At 53.4% G+C, this 26,434-nt stretch overlaps 1 protein-coding gene across 3 annotated transcripts; it reads left to right on the top strand.

Moving 5' to 3' along the window:
• Window positions 1–1,934: 1,934 nt before the first annotated feature.
• MIGA2 (mitoguardin 2) lies at window positions 1,935–26,093 on the top strand. Of its 3 annotated transcripts, none has more exons than XM_019728801.2 (16): window positions 1,935–2,069; window positions 4,435–4,674; window positions 5,490–5,700; window positions 7,056–7,168; window positions 8,111–8,228; window positions 8,620–8,756; window positions 14,739–14,856; window positions 16,682–16,782; window positions 17,368–17,483; window positions 18,487–18,559; window positions 18,752–18,838; window positions 21,632–21,730; window positions 22,028–22,162; window positions 22,862–22,915; window positions 23,670–23,786; window positions 24,088–26,093. In XM_019728801.2, exons 2-16 carry the CDS (start codon window positions 4,579–4,581, stop codon window positions 24,292–24,294), a joined length of 1,782 nt encoding a protein of 593 aa, XP_019584360.2. In that variant the 5' UTR covers window positions 1,935–2,069; window positions 4,435–4,578; the 3' UTR covers window positions 24,295–26,093. The 3 variants fall into 3 exon arrangements, with proteins under 3 accessions (XP_019584360.2, XP_074187268.1, XP_019584358.2); XM_074331167.1 differs by having other exon boundaries at window positions 5,505–5,700; XM_019728799.2 differs by having other exon boundaries at window positions 2,038–2,275.
• Window positions 26,094–26,434: the final 341 nt, after the last annotated feature.

The raw sequence follows: 26,434 nt of genomic DNA on the forward strand, positions 1-26,434 counted from the left end.
CTAATCCCATCACTGTCCCTGGGTTGCTGACTCCTCCACAGAATCACATGGCCGGAGGGAAGGCTCCTTGCAGACCCCCATAACCATCACATAGCTTCTGGAGGAATGCCCAAGCCGGTCTGAGAATGTTAAGTCAGTTTTTGGAGGTGTTAACCTGCTGCCTTCTCAGACCACCGGTGCTCTGATGATGCTTATTCTACTACCCAACTCCTGTGTCAATCTACATCGGCTGAATGTTACAGGCAGCATGAGTCCTGGACTCGTTTGGCCTTCGATTTCAGGCTCATGAGCTGATTCAGGTCTGGTCAAGGAGAAAGTCTTTGTTAGTACCCATTATGTGCCAGGCACTGTTCTAGGTACCAGGGATGCAGGAGTGAACAAACAAAGGACCTTCTCCTCTTGGGCAAACACATGTATAACATGTCGGGTAACACGTTCTGGGAAGAACAACAGAACAGAGTTAGGAGAGAGAGCGAGACTCTAATTGCTATTTATTGCTGATCTTATAGCTGTCCCATTCCAAATATTTCACCTATTTATCTAACTTTCCATTTGTCTATTGCAGTTTTTCTAATAGCAATGGCCAAAATGTCCTGAGCCCATACCAGGCCCAGCACTGAGAACTTGTAAGGGAATAATCACCTAAGATCCTCATAACAGCTCAGAAACTATCATCTTCCTCATTTTAGGGGTGAGGAAGCTGAGGTTAAGAGAAGTTAAGAGATTTGCCCAAGGTCACAAGGGAAGAAGTGGCAGATTGGGTCAGAATCCAAGAAGTTCAGTGGTGGAGGCTGCTTTCCTTTGCTCTGGTTCCCTCTTCCTTGGCTCATCTGCTGCCACTCTCCCCTCTCTCTGCCACCTTGAGTCAAAGCTGCCAGGTTCTCGCCTCTGGATCACAGCCCATGCTGTTGCTGGAACTCCTTCCTCTCCTCTCTGTCCAGCTAATTCCTGCTCATTCTTTAAGTCTCTGTTTGGATGTCCCTTTCTTTCAGGTGTCTCTCACCTACCCATGTGAGCCCAGGTGTCCCCTCAGGGCCCTCGCATTCTTGAGTTTCTCCCCACTAGAGAAATATCACACAAGGTTGTACTTAAGTATCTGAATTACATGTACCTTGTCCACCACTATGCCCTCATGTCCAGCCAAAGGGCTGGCCCTCAGAAATACTAGTTGTTGAATGAATGAAAGACTGTGAGCTTGCTGATAATTATACTTTAAAAACTTAGATGTACCCAGCGTTTTGCAGTTATAAAAGGGCTGCCACATTGTTTTCTTCCAAGGGACACCAAAGTCCTGTGACTCTGGCAAAGCAGAGTCATTCCATCCCCATTTTTACAAAGGGGTGAACTGAGTAAACTCTGGAGAGCTGAAATGACAGAATTTGATTCCAACTCAGGTCGGCCTGATTCCAAACCCAGTGTTTTGTACAAGAGACAACTGGATGGTCAGAATTGAATCACTTGACTCCAACTATCAGAGAGAAATTGTCTGGTAGGGGAGACGCGCGGCACTTTTGCAAACAACAAGAGTGGAAAGTGTTTAATAGTGGGATGCGGTGGGAGTCAGAGTAGGTAGCATTTGAAAATGGGCGCTTGAAGGGAGGGAAGGATTTGTTCCCTTCCCGCCCTTCAAGCACCCAGTGACCAGGTGTGGGGACCGGCAGATGTAGAGGAGACAACAAACACGTGGGCTCAGACCACCGCAAGTTCCTTCAACAAAACCTCGATGATATCTGATCGAACCTCCTGAGGCCCTTTAAGAGCGGCCTCGGCTCATTCAACCAACACCTCCCGTGTCAATCTAATCCCGCTGGCCAATCATAGGAAAGGCAAGATCACTTCCGCGCCTCAACCGCACTAGGGGGCGGGGCAGAGGAAGGGGGTGAGTCTAAATCCGTCACGTGACACACCCCACTGGCTAGAGCCCGGAGAGGCAAGGAACGGTTCAGCGACACCCATTGGCCAAAGAAGGGGTTGGCCCTGCGTGAGGCCACGCCCCCCAGCGGCCGAGAGGTTGGTTGCGCGGACGCCGGGAAAGGAGACGCTGCCCTTCCGCAGCTATGGGATCCCGGGTGAGTGGCGGCCGGGGCTGAGCCCGCCGGGCGGTTGGGCGGCGCGGCAGGCCCGAGACTGAGACTTGCAGCAGGCGGGAGCCGGGCCTGTGCGGGGGACTGGGTAGGGGCGCGGGTGTCCGAGCTCAGACGGACTAGACGGGCCCGATTGGAATGAGCAGATACCTGGCCGTGGGCGGCGCGAGAAGTGGAACGAAAAGTACCCGGTCAGTGAGGAGATGCCCGGGCCTGGAATGTTGTGGGGATCTGAGCAGAGGCGTCCCTGACCCGGGCAGGGAAAGTACCCGGGCTGGAAGGAGCAGGTGCGCCGGCCGTGGGCGGCGCCAGTGGGCACCTGGTGACACTCAGGCATATTCCGGGGGTCGGGGCCAGAGGGGAAGGGGCCTCACTTGGGCTGCTCCAGGAGATATCCGGGATGGAATAAGCAGATTCTGAAGACCGGGAAATTGCTGAGGTTCAGTGCGGTAGTGTCCGGTGCCCGGCTTGGTCAGGTGAGGTGTCCAGGATGGAATGAACTGACACTGGGCAGAAGGTGACTCAAGGGAGTGCCTGGGCGAGGGTCAACGTGCTGGGCGGCTAAGGCCAGAGTCATTAATGGGATCATCCAGGGCAAGGGAGGAGGTGACCAGGTGGAAAGTGTAGGCATCCAGGCTGAGTGTTGTAAGTGCCATGGTGGGGGTGGAGTGAGTAGGTTCCTGCCCAAGGTTATAGGGCAGGAGAGGTGACTGCCCAGGTGGGGATGGCATTAGAAGTGTCCCCAGGGTGAGGGCATTGCCATGGGCTTCGCATCATGGAGAAGAGGTGGAGGCTTCTCCCTGGGTGGTGCCAGGGGGATGGATAGGTCAGGGTTGGGCTGGATGTGGACCCATCACTGGAGTGAAGCAGGCTTGGGGGCAGGCTTGGGGACAGGACATATGCCAGGACTCTCAGCACTGTCTCACTCGGGGAGCATGTGTTCAGGCTCATCTTTATAACTCCCATGTGGACTTTTCACCTGGGGACCCAGAAGTCCTTCAAGTGTGGCCTAGAGGGAGAGGTGGCAGTTGTAGCAGGCAGCTCAGGGGAGACGACATAGCCTTGGGATCCCCATAGCTAAGGTCACATCCCAGCTTGGCCATTTACTCATTGACCTCGGTCAGGTCACTTACCTCAGAGTCTCAGTGTCCTCATGTACAGTGGTGGTTGTGAGGGTTCTACAGGTGACGAGACTCAAAGACCCCGTGGAGAGCCTGTTCCAGGCCTGGTCTGTAGTAAATAAGTGCGTGGGAAATAGCTGCTGAAGGGGTGGCTTATGATATTAACCCTGGCCCTGACCACTGGCATCACATAGCTCAGTAGGCAGCCTCCTGGCAGGATGTCTCCTACCCATGACAATATGAGTTTCCTCAGCCCGAGAACATTTCCTTGCCGCCCCCCTCACACACTCACAGCCCAGCCCCAGAGCTAGACTGATAGGATCGTCCTTTCCCACTCACTGGAGATATGCTGTGTCTCGTGCTGGTCCAGTGACTTTGGCCACCGTCCCAGGTAGACAGAGCCTGCATATTCCTTCTGCTTGAGGTCCCAGAAGACTTTGAAGGCATCGCTTGCCTTGGTGGCGGCGGTTGGGGAGCCCCCTGCAGGATCTTGGGGACTGGGCTATCTGTGGTTAAGTTACTTATTCACTGGCCTTGGAATGGGCAGTGGGGTACCTTGGGGGTCTCAGAGGACCCCAGGGAAACTTCCCTTGTAGCCTGTGGTTCGTCTGGGGCTTGCCACTTCCGGCTCCATGTTAAATTTAGCAAAAGGGTTGAATTAAGCACAGAATCTTGATCCAAGTCCTGACTCTACTGCATACCAACTTTGGACTCCCAGCAGCCTCTGTGAGCCTGTTTCCTCATGGGAAATTGGCAAGGGTGGGGGCGTGGGAGAAGTAGAGAGCATCCACTTCACAGAATTGTAATCATTCAGTGAAATAATGGATGGGAAGAATCAACACAAAATATGCCCCAATGTGTAGTGGCTATTGTTATTTGAGGAAATAACCTGCTCTTTTCATAATTCAGTCCTCAGGAAGTGAAATATTCTTGGTTTTGTGAGAGGTGAAAAAGATGTAATGGTTCTCAGTCAGAGGCCTGACTCTTTAGAAGCCTGAGGTTGTTTAGCAAATGAGCCATGAAGTCTGAGAGTGACCCACGCATATCCATCTCCCTGGTGGGAAGAGGGTCAGTGGGGCATTGGGCTGCTTTCCTGCTGGTGGGTGCAGAAGGCTGAGGCCCGGTTCCAGGTCTGGCGTCTCACCTCGTCCCCCAGGGCACTCCTGTGTGCATTTCTCTGTGCCCACATGTGCATGTCCTTGTTTCTGACTTGGTCATCTGTCTCACAGCTCTGTGGAGGGACCCTCTGGTGTGCATATCCCTGTCTTGCTGGGGCGTGGATGGTGCCCATGACCCAGCCAGCAACCAGTTGAGGACATTGTCTTTGGAAGCACTTGGCCCCGAGGGCTTCTGCCCGGGGTGCTGGTCCTGCCATGGCGTTCCGGAGGACAGAGGGCATGTCCATGATCCAAGCACTGGCCATGACGGTGGCCGAGATCCCTGTGTTCCTGTACACGACGTTTGGGCAGGTAAAGACTGGGTGGGTCGTGGCCCTGCCCTTTAATCACTTTGGTTCCGGAAACACTGAGTCCCTCAGCTTCGGGAAAGTGGGGCCTTCATTACTGCTGCCCCAGGCGTCTGGTATCTCCTCTTTGAGCAGAGTGAGAAGGACTAGGTTAGAGTCTGGAGGCCCCAAGCCCAGTTTTCACCTGCCAACCTTAAATGTCTGTGCTGACCAGACCTCTTGACACTTCCTAAAGCTCTGCCCTGTGGGATGCAGCCCCGTCCGAGGGGCTCCCAGTCCAGCAGGCAGAGCGTGAGACGTGTCCAGATGGGACAGCTGGGTACAGTGAATGTCATTGTCTTCGAGGAGTCCTTAAGAAATGGAGCTGGCAGAATGGTTTTGATTTCTGTCTCTCTGTCCTCTTGAGCATGTGTCTTAATCTTTGTGAGTCTCCGATGCCTCACCTGGGAAAGGACGGGCATTCAGACAGGTAACATAGGTAAAGTCTTAGTGCAGCGCCTGGTGTAGTAGGTGCTCAGTCACTGCAGCTGTTAGAATCATGACTGATGGTGTTAGGGACCCCTGCTGGCCCCCAGATGTGATCTCCTTGGCATTACCTTTTGCCGTCCCCAGTCCCCTCTTTACATCTCTGTGTTCACATTTCAGAGAGGCTGGCCAGGTCTCCCCTCTAGAGGTGGCTGCCTCTTCATTGGTCCTGGTCAACAAATATCCCTGGAGTGCCCGATGCATTCCCTGTTCCTTATTGCTCCCTGGGCAGCTCTGCCTGCCTCGAGACTCTCCTGGGGAGAGGTCACCGGCTGCTTCCCTCTTTTCCTGCAGTCTGCTTTCTCGCAGCTGCGGTTGACGCCAGGCCTGCGGAAGGTTCTCTTTGCCACAGCCCTGGGGACTGTGGCCTTGGCCCTGGCTGCCCACCAGCTGAAGAGGCGACGGCGGAGGAAGAAGCAGATCGGACCCGAGACGGGAGGCGAACACCTGGGTACTGTGCCCCTTCCCATCCCCATGGCCAGGAAGGTCCCGTCGGTGAAGAAAGGTAGGTGTGAGTTGGTGGGAAAGGGCCTGACCTCAAGTCAAGTCCCAGCTGGGCCCCTCTTAACTGTGGGATCTTGGGCTAGTGACATCCTATCTCCAAGTTCCTCTCATCTGTGAAGTGGGATTGGGACTAGAACCTTCTTCCATGAGTCATTGTAAGGCTTTGGTGGGTGATGTGGCCGGACCCAGGTCCAGTAGGTGGCAGTTGTTCTCATTATTTGAGGACCCTTTGGGAGCTCCAGGTCCAGAGAGGGTTGGTCGGATGCCGCTCCTGTGTCCAGGGAGGGGTGTCCCTGGCTCAGGAGCAGAAAGAGCCATATGGTTCCTGAGCCATGTGGCCGTGTGGTATTCTCCTCATCCCCTTCTTTGTTTTCAATTAAGGTTTACTTTGCATACAGTAAGAGTCACCTTTTTAACATACAATTCTATGAGTTTTGGCAAACATATAGTCATATAATGACCACCACAATCAATAACTTGTTCTCTTCTGCTCTAAATCCCCTCAGGTCCCTTTGGAGTCAGCCCCTCTCCCTTGCCCCCAGCCTCTGGCAGCCATTGATCTGTTTTGGTGTCTGCTGGTGTGGCTGTTGAAACCGCTTATGGCCCCTGTTAATCTTGTCACCCAGCAACCCTGTGTTTGCCACACCTGAGTGTGTTCTAGGCCTCTTTCCAAGGCAAGGAGTTCTCATAGGCTCCCATCTGGGGAGAAACCTGTTTCAAGAAGTCTCCTTGTGTGAAAATGAATTTTCACTATGAATTATCATTGCAAAATGGGAGTTTATCTTTACAGTTGCAAAAAGTTTTCAGATGAGTCTCGACCAGGTCCTGAGAAATGCTGATTAGCTGGTTTCCGTTTTGCGTTGGCCCCTGGGACACCGGAGCCATTCCGGCACCAGCCTCTTCCTTGCCCACCCTGTACAAGGAAGGAAACCAGCCCCTTTGGTTTCGCCTGATTTTCTCTTCCCTACTTTTGTCACTTTTTAAAAAAAATCTTTGGTGCATTTTTAAAAGTTGTTGCCTCGAATCCTTTTTGGAAGGAAAATTCCAATCAGTCACTCAGCCAGCAGCACAGGGGAAGTGACCAGACCTCACGCTCAGCCTTATCCCGCAGGTCTGGGCCCCTCGTCCCAGCCAGGCCCAGTATCGGTGACAGGCATGCGGTAGTGAGCGGAGTGACAGGCAGGGCCACTCTTCTGCTAAGTATATGCGCTTGGGGTGCTCTGCCGTCACCCTGACTTAGAAACTCAGGGCAGGCTCCAGATGGGGAGGAGAGTGGGGCTGATCCAGAGCCGGGAGCGGCTTGTTCAAAGGCTGGGTGCAAAGCCCGCATGACCCCTGCCCTCCGATTCCTCACAGGCTACTCCAGCCGGAGGGTACAGAGCCCCAGTAGCAAGAGCAATGACACCCTGAGTGGCATCTCCTCCATCGAGCCCAGCAAGCGCTCAGGCTCCTCCCACAGCTTGGCCTCGGTGAGGACAGGGGAAGAGGGGAGGGTGCTAGGGTGCCTGCAACAGCCTCAGGGCTCAGTCCCCGGCCACTGAGTGGGGCCTCGTTTCTACCCTTAGCGGGCTTATGGAGTGGTAGGAAGGTGGGAGTAGAGATTTCATTCATTCATTCATTCATTCATTCACTCATTCAGTCACTCATCGTCCATCCATGCAGGCTTTTGGAAATGGTCATTGATCATTCACTGAGTACCAGGCATCAGTGAGAGAAAGCTGGACAGGAGCAGGAGAGAAGCTTATGGCCCCTTGGGAAAGATACTTTTCTGTGAAAGTTCATTTATTCATGCATCAGACATTGAGCGAGCACCTGCTTTGTGCCAGGGACTCTGCTAGGTGCTGAGCTAAGTAAAACCAAGAAAAGTTTATTTTCTCTTGGGGAATGGCTTTTGGCCCATTCTCTCATCTAGTTATTCATTCAGCCAGCACCAAGCCCCAGCTCTGAGACAGGCCTGCCCTGGGGACCCAGGGGCGAGCAAGAGATGGCTGTTGTCCTGGAGGGGCCCACAGCCTGGCAGGGTGGGTGGCCACTCGTGGGAGAGAGGTGTGGGCGACAGTGGGCCCTGGCTGGCGCGTGTGGACTGGGGGCTCCCTCAGTCTCCTTGTCAGAGTGGTAGCGGAGTCCCAGAGGGGGGAATGGGCCCAGGGCAGGTTTTGTAGGAGGCTGCTGGGTCCTGACTAGGCCTTGGCCTCGGTACCTCCTCCTGCCGTGGCAATTTCCGTGAGGCGTCGTCAGGCGCTTGGAGTTGGCGGACCAGGCTGTGCTGACGGCTTGGCCGTAGCAGTCAGGCTGGCTTCAGGCGTAGTGTCTGGAGAGGCCGTGTGGCATGTGGTCAGGCAGCGGGGGAGGCTCGGGTCCAGCAGAGGGTCTGGGAAGGGCTCACCCCTTGCCCTCGGCTTGGCACCCAGATGGTGGCGGTGAACTCATCCAGTCCCACCGCTGCGTGCTCGGGAACATGGGACACCAGAGGGATGGAAGAGTCTGTGACCACCAGCGACGGCAACGCCGAGAGCCTCTACATGCAAGGTACAGGCCAGGCGGCACCTCGGGCTCCGTGGGGGCAGGGCTGGCGGGGGAATACCCTTTGGGAAGCCCAGACCGGGCCCAGGACACCTCTCCACATGCTGCTTTGCAACTCCTTTCCCTCTCCTCACCCCAAAACCCTGGATTCAAAGGTTTCCAGCCCTTTCGGGACAGGGGACCGTCTCTAGGAATAAATCTGGTCTGAATGAAGGCCTGTCAATTGGTCATCCTGGAAAAAGTGATCCGGACCCTGCCCAGGCCCGTCCTGGTGGTCCTTTGGGGCCCTCCTGCCTCCGCGCTCTTCTGAGCCCCCTCTTGAGTAGCACTGTGTGGGGCCTGGCTGCTCTCCCCCTGCTGGGGGCCTGACTCTCCCTTTTCTCCTACCTGTGCTCAGGCATGGAGCTGTTCGAGGAGGCTCTGCAGAAGTGGGAGCAAGCACTGAGCGTGGGGCAGAGGGGGGACGGTGGCAGCACCCCCACACCGGGGGACGGTCTCCGGAACCCCGAGACTGCTTCAGAGGTATTGTCTGAGGTAGGTGGTCCCCTGCGCCCTGGTCATGGACAGGCTTGGTGGGCAGCCAAACTCTGGGAGGCAGCCTAGCGGCCGTCCCTTCTGCCAGCCAGTCACGCGGCCCCTTGGATGTGAGCTTCCCCCTGGACCAGGATGGCAGTACGAGCAAGTAAAACGTTCACGTAACGAGCTCACACGGTGATGCTTGTATCCTGATCCCCAGCATGCGTTCCTGCAGGACTGGGGGGAATAGCCTGTGTTCATCGTCGAGGGGATCACACGACCTTTGTCTTGTCTTTTGTGCTTTTTGGGGGGCACCGTCCAAGTTTTCTGCAGTGAGCATTTAATTCAATATCATGAAAGAGAAATAAAGTAAAAAAGCTAAAACAAAACATTTTTGTGAAAAGCACACTAAATATATATCCCAGGATGGATGTTCACTGAAACATTATTTTGTAACAGTTAAAAAACCATGAAAAACTGGAAACTGTTTCAGTGGCCATCGGTAGGGGTCTGGAATACTATGCAGCCATTAAAAGGCCAAGGGAAGCTGTGTGAGCTGATAGCCTGCTCTCTCCACGATGTATCATTAAGTGAAAAAGATAAGTTTAGAATGTGGATAGTATGGCCCATGTTCCATTTTAAAAGACATGCGTCCTGCGTCTGTGCACTCTGGGTAACTGCTAGTATGTGTGTGCATTCTTACTTTCTTACATTCTAACAGATACACAGGAAATGGTAACAGTGATCTACAAGGAGAGGGTCTGCAGGGAAAGGTGGAAAAGACTTTCATTGTACTTTTCTGTACTTTCAGTACTTTACTGTTTGACTTCTAATTTTGAGCACATGGCTTGTGGGCAAAGTTTGTATAGGTGGTGGCATTGTGGGCTGTTTCTGTTTTATTTGTTATACTTTTCTTTTTTTTTAAATTTTTTTTTTTTTAAAGATTTTTATTGGGGAAGGGGAACAGGACTTTATTAGGGAACAGTGTGTACTTCCAGGCCTTTTTTCCAAGTCAAGTTGTTGTCCTTTCAATCTCAGTTGTGGAGGGTGCTGTTCAGCTTCAAGTTGTTGTTCTTTCAGTCTTAGTTGTGGAGGGCGCAGCTCAGCTCCAGGTCTCCAGTTGCCGTTGTTAGTTGCAGGGGCACAGCCCACCATCCTTTGCGGGAGTCGAACCGGCAACCTTGTGGTTGAAAGGTTGCACTCCAACCAACTGAGCCATCTGGGAGCTCAGTGGCAGCTCAGCTCAAGGTGCCGTGTTCAATTTTAGTTGCAGGGGGCGCTGCCCACCATCCCTTGCGGGAGTCGAGGAATTGAACTGGCAACCTTATGGTTGAGAGCCCACTGGCCCATGTGGGAATCGAACCGGCAGCCTTCGGAGTTAGGAGCATGGAGCTCTAACCGCCTGAGCCACCGGGCCGGCCCCTGTTATACTTTTCTGTATAAAAAAAAACCCCTATGAACTGGCCCTTGCTGGAGCGAGGTCGGGGGAGGGGCATCTCTTTGCGGGGAGGTCTGACAATATCTGGCAAGTCAGTCAGGGGCTGGCCAGGAAATGGGAACAACTTCAGGTGTTGAAAAAAGAGGCGTTTTATTTAGGGAACTGGTTGCACAGGTGAGGGAGGAGCTGAGGGGTCCCAGGGCCAGAGGGGTGTGCGCAGAGCCAGGACCAACTCCTGGAACTAGAACCTAGAGCCATGGCAAGGCCTCATTTTGGGGAGGGTGGGGCAGTGATATGGAGTGAAGCAGGATGAGTTTCTCTGCCCACTTCTCCACCCCCTTCTTTCCTCCAGCTGTGCCTCCATTGGCTGCGAGTCTGGGAAACGGTATGGAACACCAAGATGGGAACATGCCTGGCACAGCCAGTAACAAGTTGAGGGTGTGTGTGCCCTCCACTTTAGTGGGGGGGCATTAGCTCAGAGGCCTGTCACACAGGTATGACCCGTAGTTCTGGGACACAAAGGTTGGGAAATGCCTGGGGTACAAGAACCCCTTCAGTGCCCTAAGGCACAGCTGTATGAGGTTACCTCTATGTGTGGGCAGATGGAGTGTGTTAGGGCAGAGGGAGGTGGAGGGAGGCGGCTTTATTTCTAAGATTGTATTTGTCACTAGCACTGCATCTTAAAATTATAGAACTTTCATTGTTTTTCTTATTGTGAAAACAATTAAGTATTCCTTATAAAATAGTGAAGACTACAGAAATTGAAAAGAGGGGGAAAAAAGATCCCAGACTCTGATCAGACAGTTCATGTTGTGTGATGTGGGTAAAACCCTCGACCTCCCTGAGCGCTAGTGCCCTCAGCAGGACACATGCCAGCCATGTGATCCAGGCCCATAGTAGGTGCTCAATAAATGATCTTTGTCATCAGTATTATTGATAGAACCCTTCATCCAGGTAGAACCGCTTGGTATCCTTCCAGCCGTTTTCCTATGCTAAACATTTTTTTTTTATTTTTTAAGATTTTATTGGGGAAGGGGAATAGGACTTTATTGGGGAACAGTGTGTACTTCCAGGACTTTTTTTCCAGGTCAAGTTGTTGTCCTTTCAATCTTAGTTGTGGAGGGTGCCGTTCAGCTTCAAGTTGTTGTCCTTTCAGTCTTAGTTGTGGAGGGCGCAGCTCAGCTCCAGGTCCAGTAGCCGTTGCTGGTTGCAGGGGGCCATCCCTTGCGGGAGTCGAACCGTCAACCTTGTGGTTGAGAGGATGCGCTCCAACCAACTGAGCCATCTGGGAGCTCAGCAGCAGCTCAGCTCAAGGTGCCATGTTCAATCTTAGTTGCAGGGGGTGCTGCCCACCATCCCTTGCGGGACTCGAATCGAATTGGCAACCTTGTCGTTGAGAGCCCACTGGCCCATGTGGGAATCGAACCAGCAGCCTTCGGAGTTAGGAGCACGGAGCTGTAACCGTCTGAGCCATCGGGCCGGCCTCTATGCTAAACATTTTAAAACAAGTTTATTGAAATATAATTCTCATACCAAGAAATTCACTAATTGGAATTGTACAATTTAATGCCTTTTAGTATATTCAGAGTTGTATGAATATATCACATAATCACAATTTTAGAGTATTTTTATCACCGCAAGAAGAAGTCCCATATTCTTACCAGTCATACGTCCTCTCCTAGTCCTCAATCTCTCCCTTCCATCCCGAGGCAATCACTAATTTACTTTCTTTCTCTGTAGATTTGCCTATTTTGGATATTTCTACAAATGGAATCATATATGGCCCTTTGTGACTGGCTTCTGTCACATAACAATGTTTTCAAGGTTCATTCATGTTGTAACATGATTATTGCTTCGTTTCTATTTATTGCTGAATAAATTCTGTTATGTGGGTGGACCGCATTTTATGTATCCATTCATCAGTTGATGGACATTTGCTTTGTTTCCACTTTTCAGCTTTTATGAATGACACTGCTGTGGATATTTATGTATACTTTTTTTGCATGGACATGTTTTTAATTCTCTTGGGTATGTCCTCAGGAGTGGAATGGCTGTGTCATGGGGTAACTCTCTGTTTAGCATTTTGGGGAACTGCCAGGCTGTTTTCCACAGCAGCATTTTACACCCCCACCAGCAGTGTAAAAGGACTCTAAATCTTTACATCCTTGCCAACACTTGTTTGTTGTGTCCAGTGCAACACAGGCAGTGAGAGAACGAGAAGGGGCAGTGAAGGGTTAAGAAAGAAACAGAAATCAAGAAAGGTATGAAACAGGGGGCCAAGGGTCTCCCAGCCTCAAAGGACTGAGAGCCCCGAATCGGGCCACCTTCTGGCTTTTATTGATACACACACAAGAAAGTAGTATTGTTTTCTCCATGGTCTGTGAGTCTCATACATCACACCAGAAAACTGATTCAAACCAATCACCCTTGCCTGCAAACAGCCGGAATAGAAAGTCCCATGATGTCTTAACAATTACGGTATGTGCCTCCCCAGGGACAAATCCTTTATGCTGAAACTTATTGATAAGAATGGAAGGAGAACTGATGTTATCACATCATTGGCTCACTTCCCACGCAGGTTGTGGGAAGGAATACAGCCACATAGGCAGAAGCTCTCCTTAGCCGGGAGAAGGGGGGGCTGTGCCCACCTCTCTCGACCCCGTGAGTTCTGGTGGTCCCCACGCGGTTCCGCCTCTCTTGGGTTGTTCCTCCCGTGAGGAATCTTACCCGTCATTGGCTGACCAACCATCTTTTGGGGGCCAAACAGAGAGACAGGAAGTGTAAACGCAAAGGTGAAGCAAAGTCCCTGAAAGGAACAGTCTCACAGACTCTTCTTTCTTTAGGGACAGGCACCAGGGGACATGATTAGGCTACTGCGTGACACTTGTTATTGTCCGACTTTGATTCCCCATCCTATTGGGGATGAAGTGGTCTCTCATTGTGGTTTTGATTTGCATTTCCCTGATGGCTAATAATGTTGAGCATCTTTTCATGTGCTTGTTGGCCATCTGTATATTTTATTTGGAGAAATCTCTATTCAGATCCTTTGCTTTATTTTTAAATTGGTTGTCTTTTATTATTAAGTTGTAAGGGTTCTTTAGATAGATACCAGTCCTTTCTCAGAAATAAGATTTGCAAATATTTTCTCCCATGCTTTTCACTTTCTTGATGTTGTCCATTGAAGCACAAAAGTTTGTAATTTTGATGGAGTTCAATATATCTGTTTTTCCCTTTGTCATTTGTGCTTCTGGTGTCCCACCTAAGAAACCCTTCCCTAACCCCAGGTCACTTCACAGAGACAGAACTGGCAGATCTCTGCCAAAGCTCATGGCCCTGCCGGCCACATGGCGCGGGATCTGGCCCTGCGGAGAACTGAGCAAAGTGACCAGTGGGTCTGGAGTCCCATTGGCCTAGGGTCGAATCCCGGCTCTGCCAGGCTCTAGCTGGGTGTGTTGGGCTTCTTAACCTTCTCGAGTTTTCTCTGGGAAGTGGGGTTGTAGTATTACCTGCCTTTGAGGGACACCAGGAAGCTGAACTGCGGGGTCCCTGGTCCAGGGCAAGCTCTCTGAAAGGCCCCCATTTCCATCATTATCATCTGAGCTCTTCCGATTCTCTTTCTCCCCAGTAGCCTCAGGCCCGAGTCGGCTCTTGTCCTCTCCCTGGGGTCTGATTATGTCAAGTGCAGGATTCGGTAGCCTCCGTGAAAAACAGAGTTGGGTCTGCCCGTGCCTTGCCCCTCAGCCCAGAGGCTCCTAAGGTCAAAGGAGCAGTGTCCCCTTCTTTCCCATGCCCTGTCCTGGGTAGCAAGGTTACTGGGGCCACAGGCTGCTGCATCTTGGGTGCAGTGCCCTCTGAGGCACACACAGTTCATAGCCGCAGCAGGGCTCGAGCCCAGCTCTCTCTGGGCTCCTAACTGCTCTCATATTACAGTGATAGTAACAAGTACAGTAATTATTGGAATAGCTAACACTTACTGGTTGCCACCACGGGCCAGTCTTGTGTAAAGTGCTATGTCATGCTTTTCCTAAGATCCTAGGAAGTAGGCCCTCTTATCTCAGTTGACAGATAAGGAAGCTGAGGAAACTGAGGCTCAGAATGGAGAAGTTGTTTGCTGGAGGTCACACACTTCAGAACTGGTGTGACCTAGGTCTGAAGTCAGGTCATCTTGGGCCTAGAGCAGTGCTGCCAGTAGGAAGCCACGTCACCTCATTTAAAAGTTTCTACAGAGCACGTTAAAAAGAAAGAGGAAACACATGAAACTGATGTTAATAATGTAGTTTATGTAATGTAGTATAGCCAAAATATTTTCATTTCAACATGTAATTGACACGAACAATCACATTTTTAAAAATAATTAATTTATTTATTTGGTACCAAGTGTTGGAAATCCAGAGTTTATTTATATTTACGGCACATCTCATTTGGGACTGGCCACATTGGGCAGCTCAGGTCTAGACCTCCCGTCCCCCAGGGGCTGGGATACGTCATCGATGGTGAGAGAAGGGGCCATTGGCCTGGGGAACTGGGAGGGCCCGGGTTGATGGGCATTGTTGTAACCGCAGCCGGAGTCACAGAGAAGAGAGTTTGCGGAGAAGCTGGAGTCCCTGCTGCACCGCGCCTACCACCTGCAGGAGGAGTTTGGGTCCACCTTCCCGTCTGACAGCATGCTGTTGGACCTCGGTGAGCTGGGCCCCTCCCAGGCTGTGGCGGGGTGGGCGCAGGCTGCAGGTGGAGGTGGGGAGGTGGTGAGAGACCTGGGGCGGGACTCCCTCAGTGCATCAGGGAAACCGGAATACCCGGGGGCTGACAGCACTCAGGGTAGGGGCCTCTCACCTTTTCCGGTCCAGTGCCTTGTTGCACAGAGGGGGAAACTGAGGCCCTGGAGGGAGGGACAGAGGCGTCCTTTCTATGTGGCAGGCAGGAGCAGAGCTGGAATGAGCCCCTGGCCAGTGTGCCCTGCCCCATCCCCTTGGGGGCAGGCCTTGGGCTTGTGTGGCAACATCTCCCTGAGGGCTGTTCCAGGCCTTTGGTCTGAGCCCTCCTACGGGCACAGCGTGGCCTGAGGGAATGGCTCACATGGAGAGAAACCCAGAGCAGGCCAAAGGGCCAAGAGTAAAGTCTTGCTGTTACCCTGCCCTACTGAGGTAAAGGGGTGTGGTGTCACCGAGGAAATGAAGTTACTCAGCCCAACAGCCCGTGTTGTCCTAGTGTCCGCTGGGAGCCAGACTCTGTGCAGTGAATGCGATGACCCCCAGGGCCCTTCCCTGGGTGCTGTCAGCCCCAACGGGGAGCGATAGACTCCTGAGTGGCCAGCTCCCTGGCTCTACCAGTGGTGACACAGGCCCAGCAAGAGCTGGCCACGGTGACACATCCTCCCACAGCCTCTCCCTGAGTGGCTCTCATAGGTATCCTGCCTCTCATAGGTATCCTGCTTCCTCCAGCCTCCCCATGTGGCAGAGAAGGCTGGTGGGGCTTTCAGGGCTGTGGCCTCTGCTTACTGTGTTTCCCCGAAAATAAGACCTAGCTGGACCATCAGCTCTAATGCGTCTTTTGGAGCAAAAATTAATATAAGACCTGGTCTTATTTTAATTAATATAATATAATATAGTATAATATAATATAATATATGAGACCGGGTCTTATATAATATAATAGAATACAATATAATATAATATACCGGGTATAATATAATGTAATATCTAATACCCAGTATAATATAATATAATATAATATAATATAATATAATATAATACAATACAATATCTGGTCTTATATAATACAATATGATACAATATAATATAGTATAATATAATACCGGGTCTTATATAATATAATACCCAGTATAATATATAATATAATATAATACCCGGTATAATATAATACCAGATCTTATATAATATAATATAATGTAATATAATACAATACCCAGTCTTATATAATATAGTATAAGACCGGGTCTTACATTAATTTTTGCTTCAAAAGATGCATTAGAGCTGATGACCCGGCTAGGTCTTACTTTTGGGGAAACACGGTATTTGTTCCACAAGTCTTTCCTAAGCACCCTTGAATGTCCAGACCCTCTCAGCCCTTGAGCGGGTGGTGATGGGAACGCCGAGTAAATGGCCCATGGACTCCCTTGAGCCTTTTAGTCTCAGCGGCTAAGTTTCAGCTTATCTGGGAGGGAAGTGACTGCCCAGGGCCACACAGCACAGCAGAGCCTGACCCCGCAGAGCTTGGGCCACCAAGCCTCGGGGTCCAGCAATGTGGCTGTGGGCATGTCCCCTCAGCAGCCTCGTTCCACACCTAACTGCCCACCTCTGAGGACATTGTAAGACTGAAGGAGGCGACGAGCCCAGGGTCTTCATGCACAGCGCTCAGTAAATAGGAGCTTTGTACTTGTCAGCGTCATCCTCCCAGAATCAGGGGTTCTGGGCTCTGCAGACGTGCGCCCCGCTTGGTGATCGCGGGAGTCTCAGCTCAGCCCTTCTCTTCCTGCTCTTCCCAGAGCGGACCCTCATGCTGCCCCTGACCGAGGGCTCGCTGCGTCTACGGGCAGACGACGAGGACAGCCTGACCTCAGAGGACTCCTTCTTCTCTGCCACCGAGGTGACGTGGGATGGCAGATGGTGCAGAGGGGTGGGTGCAGTGAAGGCCTGGCTTCTGTGCGACCCTCGGCATGAGCACTGGGTTGTGGGAAAGTGGAGCTCTTTCCTCCGACGGGAGCAGAATTTGGCAGTCACCAAGTGCTGCTCCCCAGGGATTCCATACAGTTGCTGGGGACAGGGAGGCCTGAGAAGCCCAGGGTCATAGGTCCTGGGGGTGAGGTCAGGGGTCTGCTCCTGCCAGCTCCAGGCCAAGCTGACCTCTCCCTTCTCCGGGCCACGTGCCTGTTGCTTCGCATGAGTCTCCTGCCATGGTCACGTGTGTCAGGCCCGGCTGTCCTGGCCTAGGGTGAGAGGGTGTGGGCAAAGGTCCAATAGATGGTCCCTTTGGGATGAGCCCCTGGAGATGGGGACAAGGCCAGAGTTGGACTTGAACCCAGGCCTCCTTTCTCTTGGGCTAGTGTTCCCCCTGGCATCCCCTCTGACAGTTTGGCCTCTAGGATGTCCACTGGGCAGGCGCCCTCAACCCCTGGGTGCTGTTGACACAGGCTTTGACAGGCTCTTCCTCTCCCTCTGCACCCTCCCCCAGCTCTTTGAGTCCCTCCAGGTCGGAGATTACCTCCTGTCACTCTCCAGGCCCGCTGCCGCCTATGAGGAGGCCCTGCAGCTGGTGAAAGAGGGGAAAGTGCTCTGCCGAACCCTCAGGTGAGGGTGTGCGGTAGGAGAGCGGGGGAGGGGCAGCTGGCGTGAACCCTGTCCCCTTTGGAGGAAGCTGGAGAAGCCAGCCATGCTTGGTGAGGACTCAGTGGGCCAGGCTGGCTGACAGCTGTGATGGGTCCCTGTCCCGCCACGGAGGGCCTGGGGTGGCCCAAGTACCGAGACAGGCAGGTCTGGAATGAAAAGCGACCAATTCATATAATTAATGAATAAAATAACAAGAGTTTGTACTTGTTCAAAGTTCTTAGGGTCCGGCCACGGAAACACAGTGGGCGCTGTTCCTGAGCCCCAGGTGTGATACAGCCCCTCTTAGCAGCGGCCCAGAAGCCAGGCTTTGGGGACAGACAGACCTGAGTCTCTCCAGGTTCTGCCACCTTGTAGTGTGTGGCCCTGGACAAGTTGTCTAAATCCTCTTAGCCTCCATTTTCTTACCTGTGGTATATTCAGGTTTCTTATTCATCTTAAACTAATTTTTCTGTGTGATATGAGACTCAGAACTTGACTTTTCGTCATGATTCCAAATTTAAGTTACGTGTGTTTAAAGTTCACTGACTAAAATGGTTGAAAGCCCCAGTGATTTGAATAAAGGATGGCCAGACCAGGGCACCTCCAGCTGCCCCAGAAAACCCTGCCCAGGTAGGCGGCAACCCCCTGCCCTGGCTTTCTGCCAGCTTGGAGCAGTTTGGTCATTTCAGTTCTTTGCCAGGGAGGGTGTTTTGCTGTTTGGGGCCTAAAGGAGGCCAAGGTCAGTCCAGCTCCCAGTGACCAGACCTGCCAGCTGTGCCCAGTGCCATTGAGGTTGACACGTCCTCAGAGAACATCCAGTCAGCCTCTCCCTTTGGTTTGGGGAGACTGAGGCCTAGAGGGGGTCAGGCACTTGCCCAGGGTCACCCTGCCAGGCAAAGGCAGGGCCACCTGGGGCTCTACCCAGACCCCCACAGGGACATCGCTGGGTGGGGCCCAGGGGACCTGACTGTGTGCTTCCCCTCAGGACAGAGCTACTGGGCTGCTACAGTGACCAGGACTTTCTGGCCAAGCTGCATTGTGTGCGGCAGGCCTTTGAGGTGGGTGTGCTGCGGGGACACCAGGGGCGGAGGGGCTGGGGGTGCGGCCAGCAGGCAGGTCTGCTGCTGGGCCTGCTCCCACACCTGGCCCCTCTAAGCAGGCAGACGCCTGTCCTGCTGAGCATTTACTGCCCTGTCCTTGGCGGGGGGGCCTGCCAGCCCGGCAGCTCACTCCCCTCCCATCATTCCTAGGGCCTTCTGGAAGACCAGAGTAACCAGCTCTTCTTCGGGGAGGTTGGCCGGCAGATGGTGACAGGCCTGATGACCAAGGCTGAGAAGGTAGCGGGAGGCGGGGGCTCTGTTTTCAGGTTTATTCCCCCCTAACCTTGTTTTTTTCTTAAATTTTTATTGGGGAATATTGGGGAACTGTGTTTTTTCAGCACCCATCAGCTCCAAGTCAAGTCATTGCTTTCAATCTAGTTGTGGAGGGCGCAGTTTGCTGGCTCATGTGGGAATCGAACTGGTGACCTTGGTGTTATGAGCACTGCGCTCTAACCACTCAGCCAACCAGCTGCCCTTCACCCTGTTTTATTTTTAGTTTCTTTTAACTTTTATTTGGTTCTAAAAAAAAAAAAAAACGAGGGAGGGAGGGAGGGAGGGAGGGAGGGAGGGAGGAAGGAAGGAAGGAAGGAAGGAAGGAAGGAAGAAAAGCCAATCTGAAATGAAGCTGAGGAGCTTTGCCTTCATTCTGTAGGCTGTGGGAGAGCGGGGGAAGGGTTGGGGTTTTTTCCCATGTTAATTGAAAAATACGGATGTGTGTTACGTTTTATTTCTGATCACATTATAATATAGCTTTACAAAATTCACTGACTATGAAATGCAAACCATAGACGTTCTCCCTGAAACCCAGCTGCCCAAGGGAACCATTGCCCACAGTCGTACACGAGTCTGTCTTACTTAGTTTCATGGACTGTAACTCTTTTTTTTTTTTTTTAAGTATTTTTTATTAAATTTATTGGGGTGACAATTGTTAGTAAAATTACATAGATTTCAGGTGTACAATTCTGTATTACATCATCTATAAATCCCATTGTGTGTTCACCACCCAGAGTCAGTTCTCCTTCCATCACCATATATTTGATCCAGACTGTAACTCTTGAACTTGTTATTTAATTTTCAAGGCTCAGGTTGTGACCCTCAGACTGTTGTGCAGACTTGTTTTGCTGTATAAGAGTGTATGTGTGTCAGTCCATGCAGTTCCGTTGATTGATTGTATCGTATCCCGTTGGGTGGCTGGCTGTGGCTTATCCGGTTCTCCTATGGATGGGCATTTGGCTTGTGTCTGATTTTTCAGGGTTACAGACACCACTATTATTATCAGTCTCTTCCAGATCTTTCTAGGTACCTGTAAGGTTTACTGTGGGGCAAAGCCCTGGACGTAGCAATACTGGGTCCTGGGCTCGGATATTGAAAACTGGCAGATCTTGCCAGTTTGCCCTCCAAAATGTTTTAACAACTTAAGTCCCTACTAGCAGTATAAGAGTGTGTCTCCTTATATCCTGGCAGTGCTCAATATAACCTTTCTAATCTTTATTTTATCCATGCTTGATGTTTCTTGGATCATTGATGAGGTTGCATAAATGTCACTCATTTCTTTTCTTTGAAGGGTTTAACTAAAGCTCCTGAACACGCCTTCTCCCCACTCAGGCCTTCCTCACCTGCGGAGTTATGGTTCTAAAACCCACCTCTGACCTCCATACCCAGCTGCTGAAGCCCCTCCCACACTCCCGCTCCCTTGGTGTAGGTGTAGGGACCCAGCTCAGGCGGAGGCCTGCTGCTCTGCGCACTTTGCGTCGTCCGGACAGAAGGTCTCAGGCTTCCAGGGCCCACCAGACGTCCTCCCTGATCAAGGCCTTTGCACATGCTGGTTCCTCCGTGCCCGTCACACTGTTCTCAATTCTTTGTTGTTAGCGACTTTATTGTAAGATATACACGCAAGAGAGTACAAAAGTGTATCTGTAGGGTTTAATGAGTGAAAAGATGACCTGCTCTGTACCTGGCAGCCAGGTTAGGAAGTGGAAATATACCAGTACCTGGAAGCTCCTTCCCCCTCTTCCTTGATCACCCGCTCCCGGCCAGCTCTTTCCCTAGGAGGCTTTACCTGCTTTGTCCCCTAGGGCCTAAGCGCCCTTGGGCTCGGCCCACCCAGCGTGGCCCCATCACCCCACATGCTGCTTGCAGTTGTCTTGTCCTCATGACTCCAACCCAGCCCTATTCACATTTTGGTGAACATCCAGTGCCTCCTCCTCGCGTGGTTCTGTATAAATGGCACCAACCTATGTACGCGGTTCGATGTCAGCTCTCCACTGCCTGGCTCTTGGGCACATCACTGATCTGCCGAAATCTCACTATTCCTATCTGTAAAGTGGGTGTAATATCAGAATGCCGCTCATAGGACCATATGAATTAAATGAGTTGATCCATGTTAGAATAGTCCCTGGCATGTATCAGCTCCCCATGTCCATAAGTGCACACCCACCCCTGCAAATTGTGCCCCTCTAAACCTCTCAGTCCCGGAGGGTGAAGACTTCGTCCTGTGTGCTGAGTTTTATACCAGCAGCAGCAGTGTTATACACTATTTATTGCTGAGGTCCAGGCACTGGGTTGATTCCGTGACGTGCATGAGCTCATTGACTCCCCCACAAAAGCCCTATGACAGTGGGGCTGTAGCTTCTCCCAGTGAGGCTCAAGGTCATAGAGATTTGGATCTTTGGCTACCTGACTCAACCTCACGTCCTCACCCATCCTCCCAAACTGAGCTCGTGCTGTGGCATGTGTGTCTCTCAGTGGGTGCTCAGGAATGAGCTGGTTGGAGACATTGTGGGGTGCCTGGTGTTGGATCTGCCCTGGAAATGCCCTGGTCTCTGCAGACGCACTTTGAGGTGGGCCGGGGACCCTTCTTGCCTTGTTTTCTCCGCGGCTGCTGCCCAGGGATAGGCCCTGCCGTGGCGTGTCCCCCATCCCCGCGGATCTTGTCTAGCTGGGTCTTGGGGCCTCTTCAAGAACAAAATAGGCTGTTTTTTCCCTTACTTAATTCTTACTTCCTTAATTCCCTGACTTAATTCTCCCCAGAGCCCCAAAGGCTTCTTGGAGAGCTACGAGGAAATGCTGAGCTATGCCCTGCGGCCGGAGACCTGGGCCACCACACGGCTGGAGCTGGAGGGCCGCGGGGTGAGTTGGTTGGTGCTAAACACCTGAGATGCTTGAGCGGGGGTGGGAGGCGCCCTGTGCCAAGCTCTGCCCTGAACCTCAGGATCTGAGTTGGTTCCATCACTGCTACAAGCCCCCAGTTCCTGCCCTGCCCCAGGCCCAGGCTGTGAGGGAGATGGCCCCAGCTGCACGCCATTGCAGCGCGGAGATGTGTCTGCTCACCCACATGTTCCCATCAGGCCCCCTCCGGCCTGTCTTCCCATCTGGACTGGCCCCGCCGCTCAGGCAGCCGGGCCCAGAGCAGCCTCGCTCCCGCAGGTGGTGTGCATGAGCTTCTTCGACATTGTCCTGGACTTCATCCTCATGGACGCCTTCGAGGACCTGGAGAGCCCCCCGTCCTCGGTGCTCGCCGTCCTGAGGAACCGCTGGCTGTCGGACAGCTTCAAGGAGACGGTGGGTGGCTGCCCCCACTCCCAGCACTCATTCACATGACCCCACGCATTGGCCTGGACCCTGTTTCTACCCATCCCTGGCTTCCTGGGGACCCCATGGCTCTCCTCAGCACCACTTTAGAACCAGCGTGCAGTGCGTTTTCGTTCCATGCTGTGGTTTCCCTTGCTTACTTCTACCTGTTCTATGCTGTTATTAATTCTATTCAATTTTAATGCATCCTATTAAATCAAGTTAAAACATGGAAAAAGAAGAGGAACAGCAGGAAAGCACTGAGCTCTGGCCCCTGCAGGGCAGGCAGGCCACTCAGGCAGCAGTGCCAGGTGGCAAGGGGGTGGTCCGGAGAGGGCTGGGGCGGGTCTTCACAGGCAGTTTCCAGGCCATCACTCTGGATCCCACAACCACTGAATGGGGTGGGTGCTGGCTCACAGCCATTCTACAGAGCAGGAAACTGAGGCCCAGAGATGTTCAGTGGCTAGTCCAGAGGCCCGCAGGGGTAAACGCTGGAGTCAAGATTCAGATTTAGGTGTGTCTGATTCCAGTCGAGGGGAGAGAAACAGCAGAGCTCAGGCACCAAGCCCCTGTTCCTGCTGGGGGTGGGGTGAGCTGGGGGTGAGGGTTTGGTCCCAAGCTAGGGATTGGATAGGGGCTGCCAGCCTGGCCTGTTACTCTGGCACCCATTGGGTCCTATCTTTGATTTAGGCCCTGGCCACTGCTTGCTGGTCGGTTCTCAAAGCCAAGAGGAGGCTACTGATGGTGAGTGACCTGACAGGACCCCCGGGGGGTGCCATGTGGGGGCTGTGGGTGTGGTGCCCAGCTCAGCTGACCCTTCTTTCAGGGTGTGCTGGCCCCTGGCCTACGGGGAGACAGGGGCTGGTACAGGGAGGCCTTGCGGAGCCCCCGGGCCCATCTGCACCTTTTGGCCTCTGTCACAGCACTGGCCACCCATCCTGCCAGTACCTCTCCCTTGACTAGGCACAACTTAACCTCTACCCCCCACAGGGCCCAGCACAGAGTAGGCCACCAGGAAATGTCAAAGGAACCAGACACCACAAGAGGGGAAAGGGCATCCTTAGAGGCAGAAAGGACTCAGGCAAAGGGTGGAGGCTGGTTTGGTAGAGGCGCCTGGGTGTGGCAGGCAGAACGGCCTCCCTCCACCATTGGCCTGCCGTGATCTGCACCCAAGGCAGCAGCTGGCTGTGCTATCTGGGCTGCGATCCATTCTTCCCCTCTGCCAGCCAGGCTCTGCTTCCCAGCTGTTATCAGTTGCCTCCGCCACACACTCCAGGCACTTCCTGTGCTGAGCCCACCCCCGGCCTCTTCTTGTACAGTCCTCACAGCAGCCCTGAGGTCACCCCCATTCTGCAGAGGTGAAAACGGCCTTCCCTAGTCATTTGCCCAGGGTCACCCAGCAAGAATGTGAATGAGCCAGGCCTCCGTCTAAAGTACAGCTCTTAAAATGACCCCAGGGCCAGCCTGGGTTCCAAACTCAGCCTTCCTGCCCCCATAGGTGCCCGATGGCTTCATCTCCCATTTCTACTCCGTATCGGAGCACGTTAGCCCCGTCCTGGCCTTCGGCTTCCTCGGACCCAAGCCTCAGCTCGCTGAAGTGTGTGCTTTCTTCAAGGTAAGCAGGGAGTGCTGTGGCCACTGCTGCTGCCTGGGCCCTGCCCTGTCCCTGGGATTGGAGCCCTGGGAGGTGCCAGGAGTGGAGTGAGGGCCTGAGCCTGCTCCCTGAGAATGGGCGGGTAGGGGTCCCTGGAGAGAGCTGGTGCTGCCCCTTCCACCGGGAGCCTGGCCCAGTGGGTCTGGGGATGCCCTGGGAGGGCTGGAGCCTGAGACTAAAGAGACTTGGCCGTGGGGGGGTCTGGAGGCCGTCAGTGGGGGGCCGGGGCTCGAGCCCGGTCCCAGCCAGCCCTGTACCCCAGCACCAGATCGTGCAGTACCTGAGGGACATGTTCAACCTGGACAACGTGCGCTACACCTCGGTGCCAGCGCTGGCGGACGACATCCTGCAGCTGTCCCGGCGCCGCAGCGAGATCCTGCTCGGCTACCTGGGGGCGCCGGGGGCCAGCAGCGTGGGCCTTAACGGCGAGCTGCCCCGAGGGAATGGCCCCCTGGAGGAGCTGGAGTAGTGACGGGCGCAGGCTGGGGAGGGGTGGCTGCCAGGGCCTCGTCCACGCAGGTGATGGCAGACAGAAGGCACCCGCTCCCTCCTTTGAGTTGACATGGTAGGGCCTGGGCGTCTGTGGCCATCAGCCGCAGCAGAGCCCAGGCCATGGTGGCTAAAGGCAGTTGCCCATGACCCTGGCCCCTCATCATCTGTGGATCCCCGAGGCCTGGGGGACAAACTTCCTTGGAGAGGGATGGAGCTGCTAGGGGCCTGCCTGACAGGCTGAACCAGTGGCCAGTGGGGCCTGAGGGAGAGGAAGGTAGTGAGAGAGACAGAGGAAGGTGTGAGGAGAACTGGGAAAGGCAGAGCCGGGATGCCCTGGGTGGGGGACCCCAAAACCTCCCACCATCCCAGGGCTGCTGACAAGTGGGGCTGGGGGGTGGAGGAGAAAGATGGGGGTGGCAGGGCTCTGTGGTGAAGGTCACTGATGCCCCGAGCCTGAAGGAACTGGGCTGGACAGTCTCAGAATCCAGGCATCTGGCTGTCCAGTCCTGATGATGCTTACCCCGCCATCACCTAGAGAGTTTGCAGCAACAGAGAGGGAGGTTGGGGGCCTCGGAGTGGGGCTGGGGGCACGGTGGTGGGACAGAGGAGGGACTGCTTTCCTTGTGCTGACATCTGTGCAGGGACTGGGCCCTTGAGAAACCCAAGCACGAAACCAGGACGCTGTCCTCTGACATTCCCGTTCCCTGCCAAAGACTGTCATTTCTCCTCCCACTTCTGCCATCACCAAAGCCAGAGGAGGTGGGGCTGGTCCCTCTGTGCGCCGCCCCCTCCCCCACCGTCCTCTGTGAACCCGAAACTCCCTGGGTGGCACTAGGCACTGAACTGGAGGTTCTGACCAAGGGTCAGCTCAGGCCTGTCACCTGTGCTGCTGTTGGTGGCCCCAGGAGTGAGGGGCCCAGGGACCACGTCGGGGAGGTCCGAGGGTGTAGCTGAGTGGACCAGCTCCCCAGCCCTCACTAGGACAAGAAACTGCCCAGCACTCAGCCTTCCACTGGATGCACAAATGCTCTCGAGCCACGCAGTGGTCCCCCCACTGGTCTTCCAGATGGGGGTGGTCAGCACTTGCTCCACGTCGTTTGTCCCCACGTTGCATGCAGGGTTTATCAGCCCTGCAGACTCACTTCTCTTACGGTGTTTTCACCTGAGCTGGGATGTTTTATTTATTGCCTTAACACTTTATTTTGAGGCTCTGCCCCTGTCCAGGTTGAGAGGCCTGCGAGAGAAACAGACCCCTCCCAGTTCTCTACTGCCTGGGTTTGGGGGACTGGCTCCTCAGACCAGGGGTTCCTCTCCCTCAATGGCAAAAGGGTGTGGGGGGTGATTGTGCCCATATGGGGCGGGAGGGAGAGGGAAGATGGGAGGAGATGCTGGGCATGGCCTATCACCTGTGAGCTCACTCTCCTCCCGGTACCCGCCCCCCAGACTAGGGGATGGTTGTGCACTAATCTTGGTTCTGGCTCCAAACCCACCTCTCTGAGGTCGAGGTCAGTACAATGCTAGGGACCAGGGGTGGCCCTCCTCCATCCCAACATTCCGTTCATTTGCACTTACCCTGCGCTATGAATGTAATCTTGGGCCTGGGCCTCAGCCCACTCTGATGTGTTCCCAAATTACACAGAAAGTGGCATTTTCATTTTGTCTTTGTTTACACGTCCTTGCACTGCCTCTGGCACTTATCTGTCGCAGCTTCAAACTTTTGTATGGTAGAGCGTGTGTGCATCAACTTCAAGTCAAATAAATGATTTGAAGAATTTCCTTCCACGTTGCCATGCTGCTGGGTACATGTGTGGCTGTTTGCTTCCTGGGCCAGAGCTGTGGTCCCACTGAGCTATAGTTGGTGGAGGTTCCAGGAGGGCAAAGGTCGAGGGCAGCCTGGTGGGGGCTGTGAGTCAACTTGGGGCTCTTGGCTGCCTGGCAGGGAGGCCCTCAGCAGGGAGGGCCCCTGGCAGGTGGGGGGACAGGGGGAGGAGCCAGTGAAAAGCTTAAAGACAAATGGGTGGGTGGCCTTGGTGTGGATCAGCTCAGGCAGTTTAGGTGAGGTTGCTTCTTATCCCCGCTTCTTCTGCCTCCCCCCCCACACACACACTCTGGTTCAA

Source organism: Rhinolophus sinicus, linkage group LG04 (assembly GCF_036562045.2).
Source record: "Rhinolophus sinicus isolate RSC01 linkage group LG04, ASM3656204v1, whole genome shotgun sequence".
In the NCBI taxonomy this organism is placed as follows: domain Eukaryota; kingdom Metazoa; phylum Chordata; class Mammalia; order Chiroptera; family Rhinolophidae; genus Rhinolophus; species Rhinolophus sinicus.

Coding starts and splice junctions, on each gene's coding strand:
- MIGA2 (XM_019728801.2), top strand. CDS start 4,579: ATGGCGTTCCGGAGGACAGAGGGCATGTCCATGATCCAAGCACTGGCC. Junction 4,675..5,489: donor TGTACACGACGTTTGGGCAG/GTAAAGACTGGG, acceptor CTTTTCCTGCAG/TCTGCTTTCTCGCAGCTGCG. Junction 18,560..18,751: donor GTGTGCGGCAGGCCTTTGAG/GTGGGTGTGCTG, acceptor CATCATTCCTAG/GGCCTTCTGGAAGACCAGAG.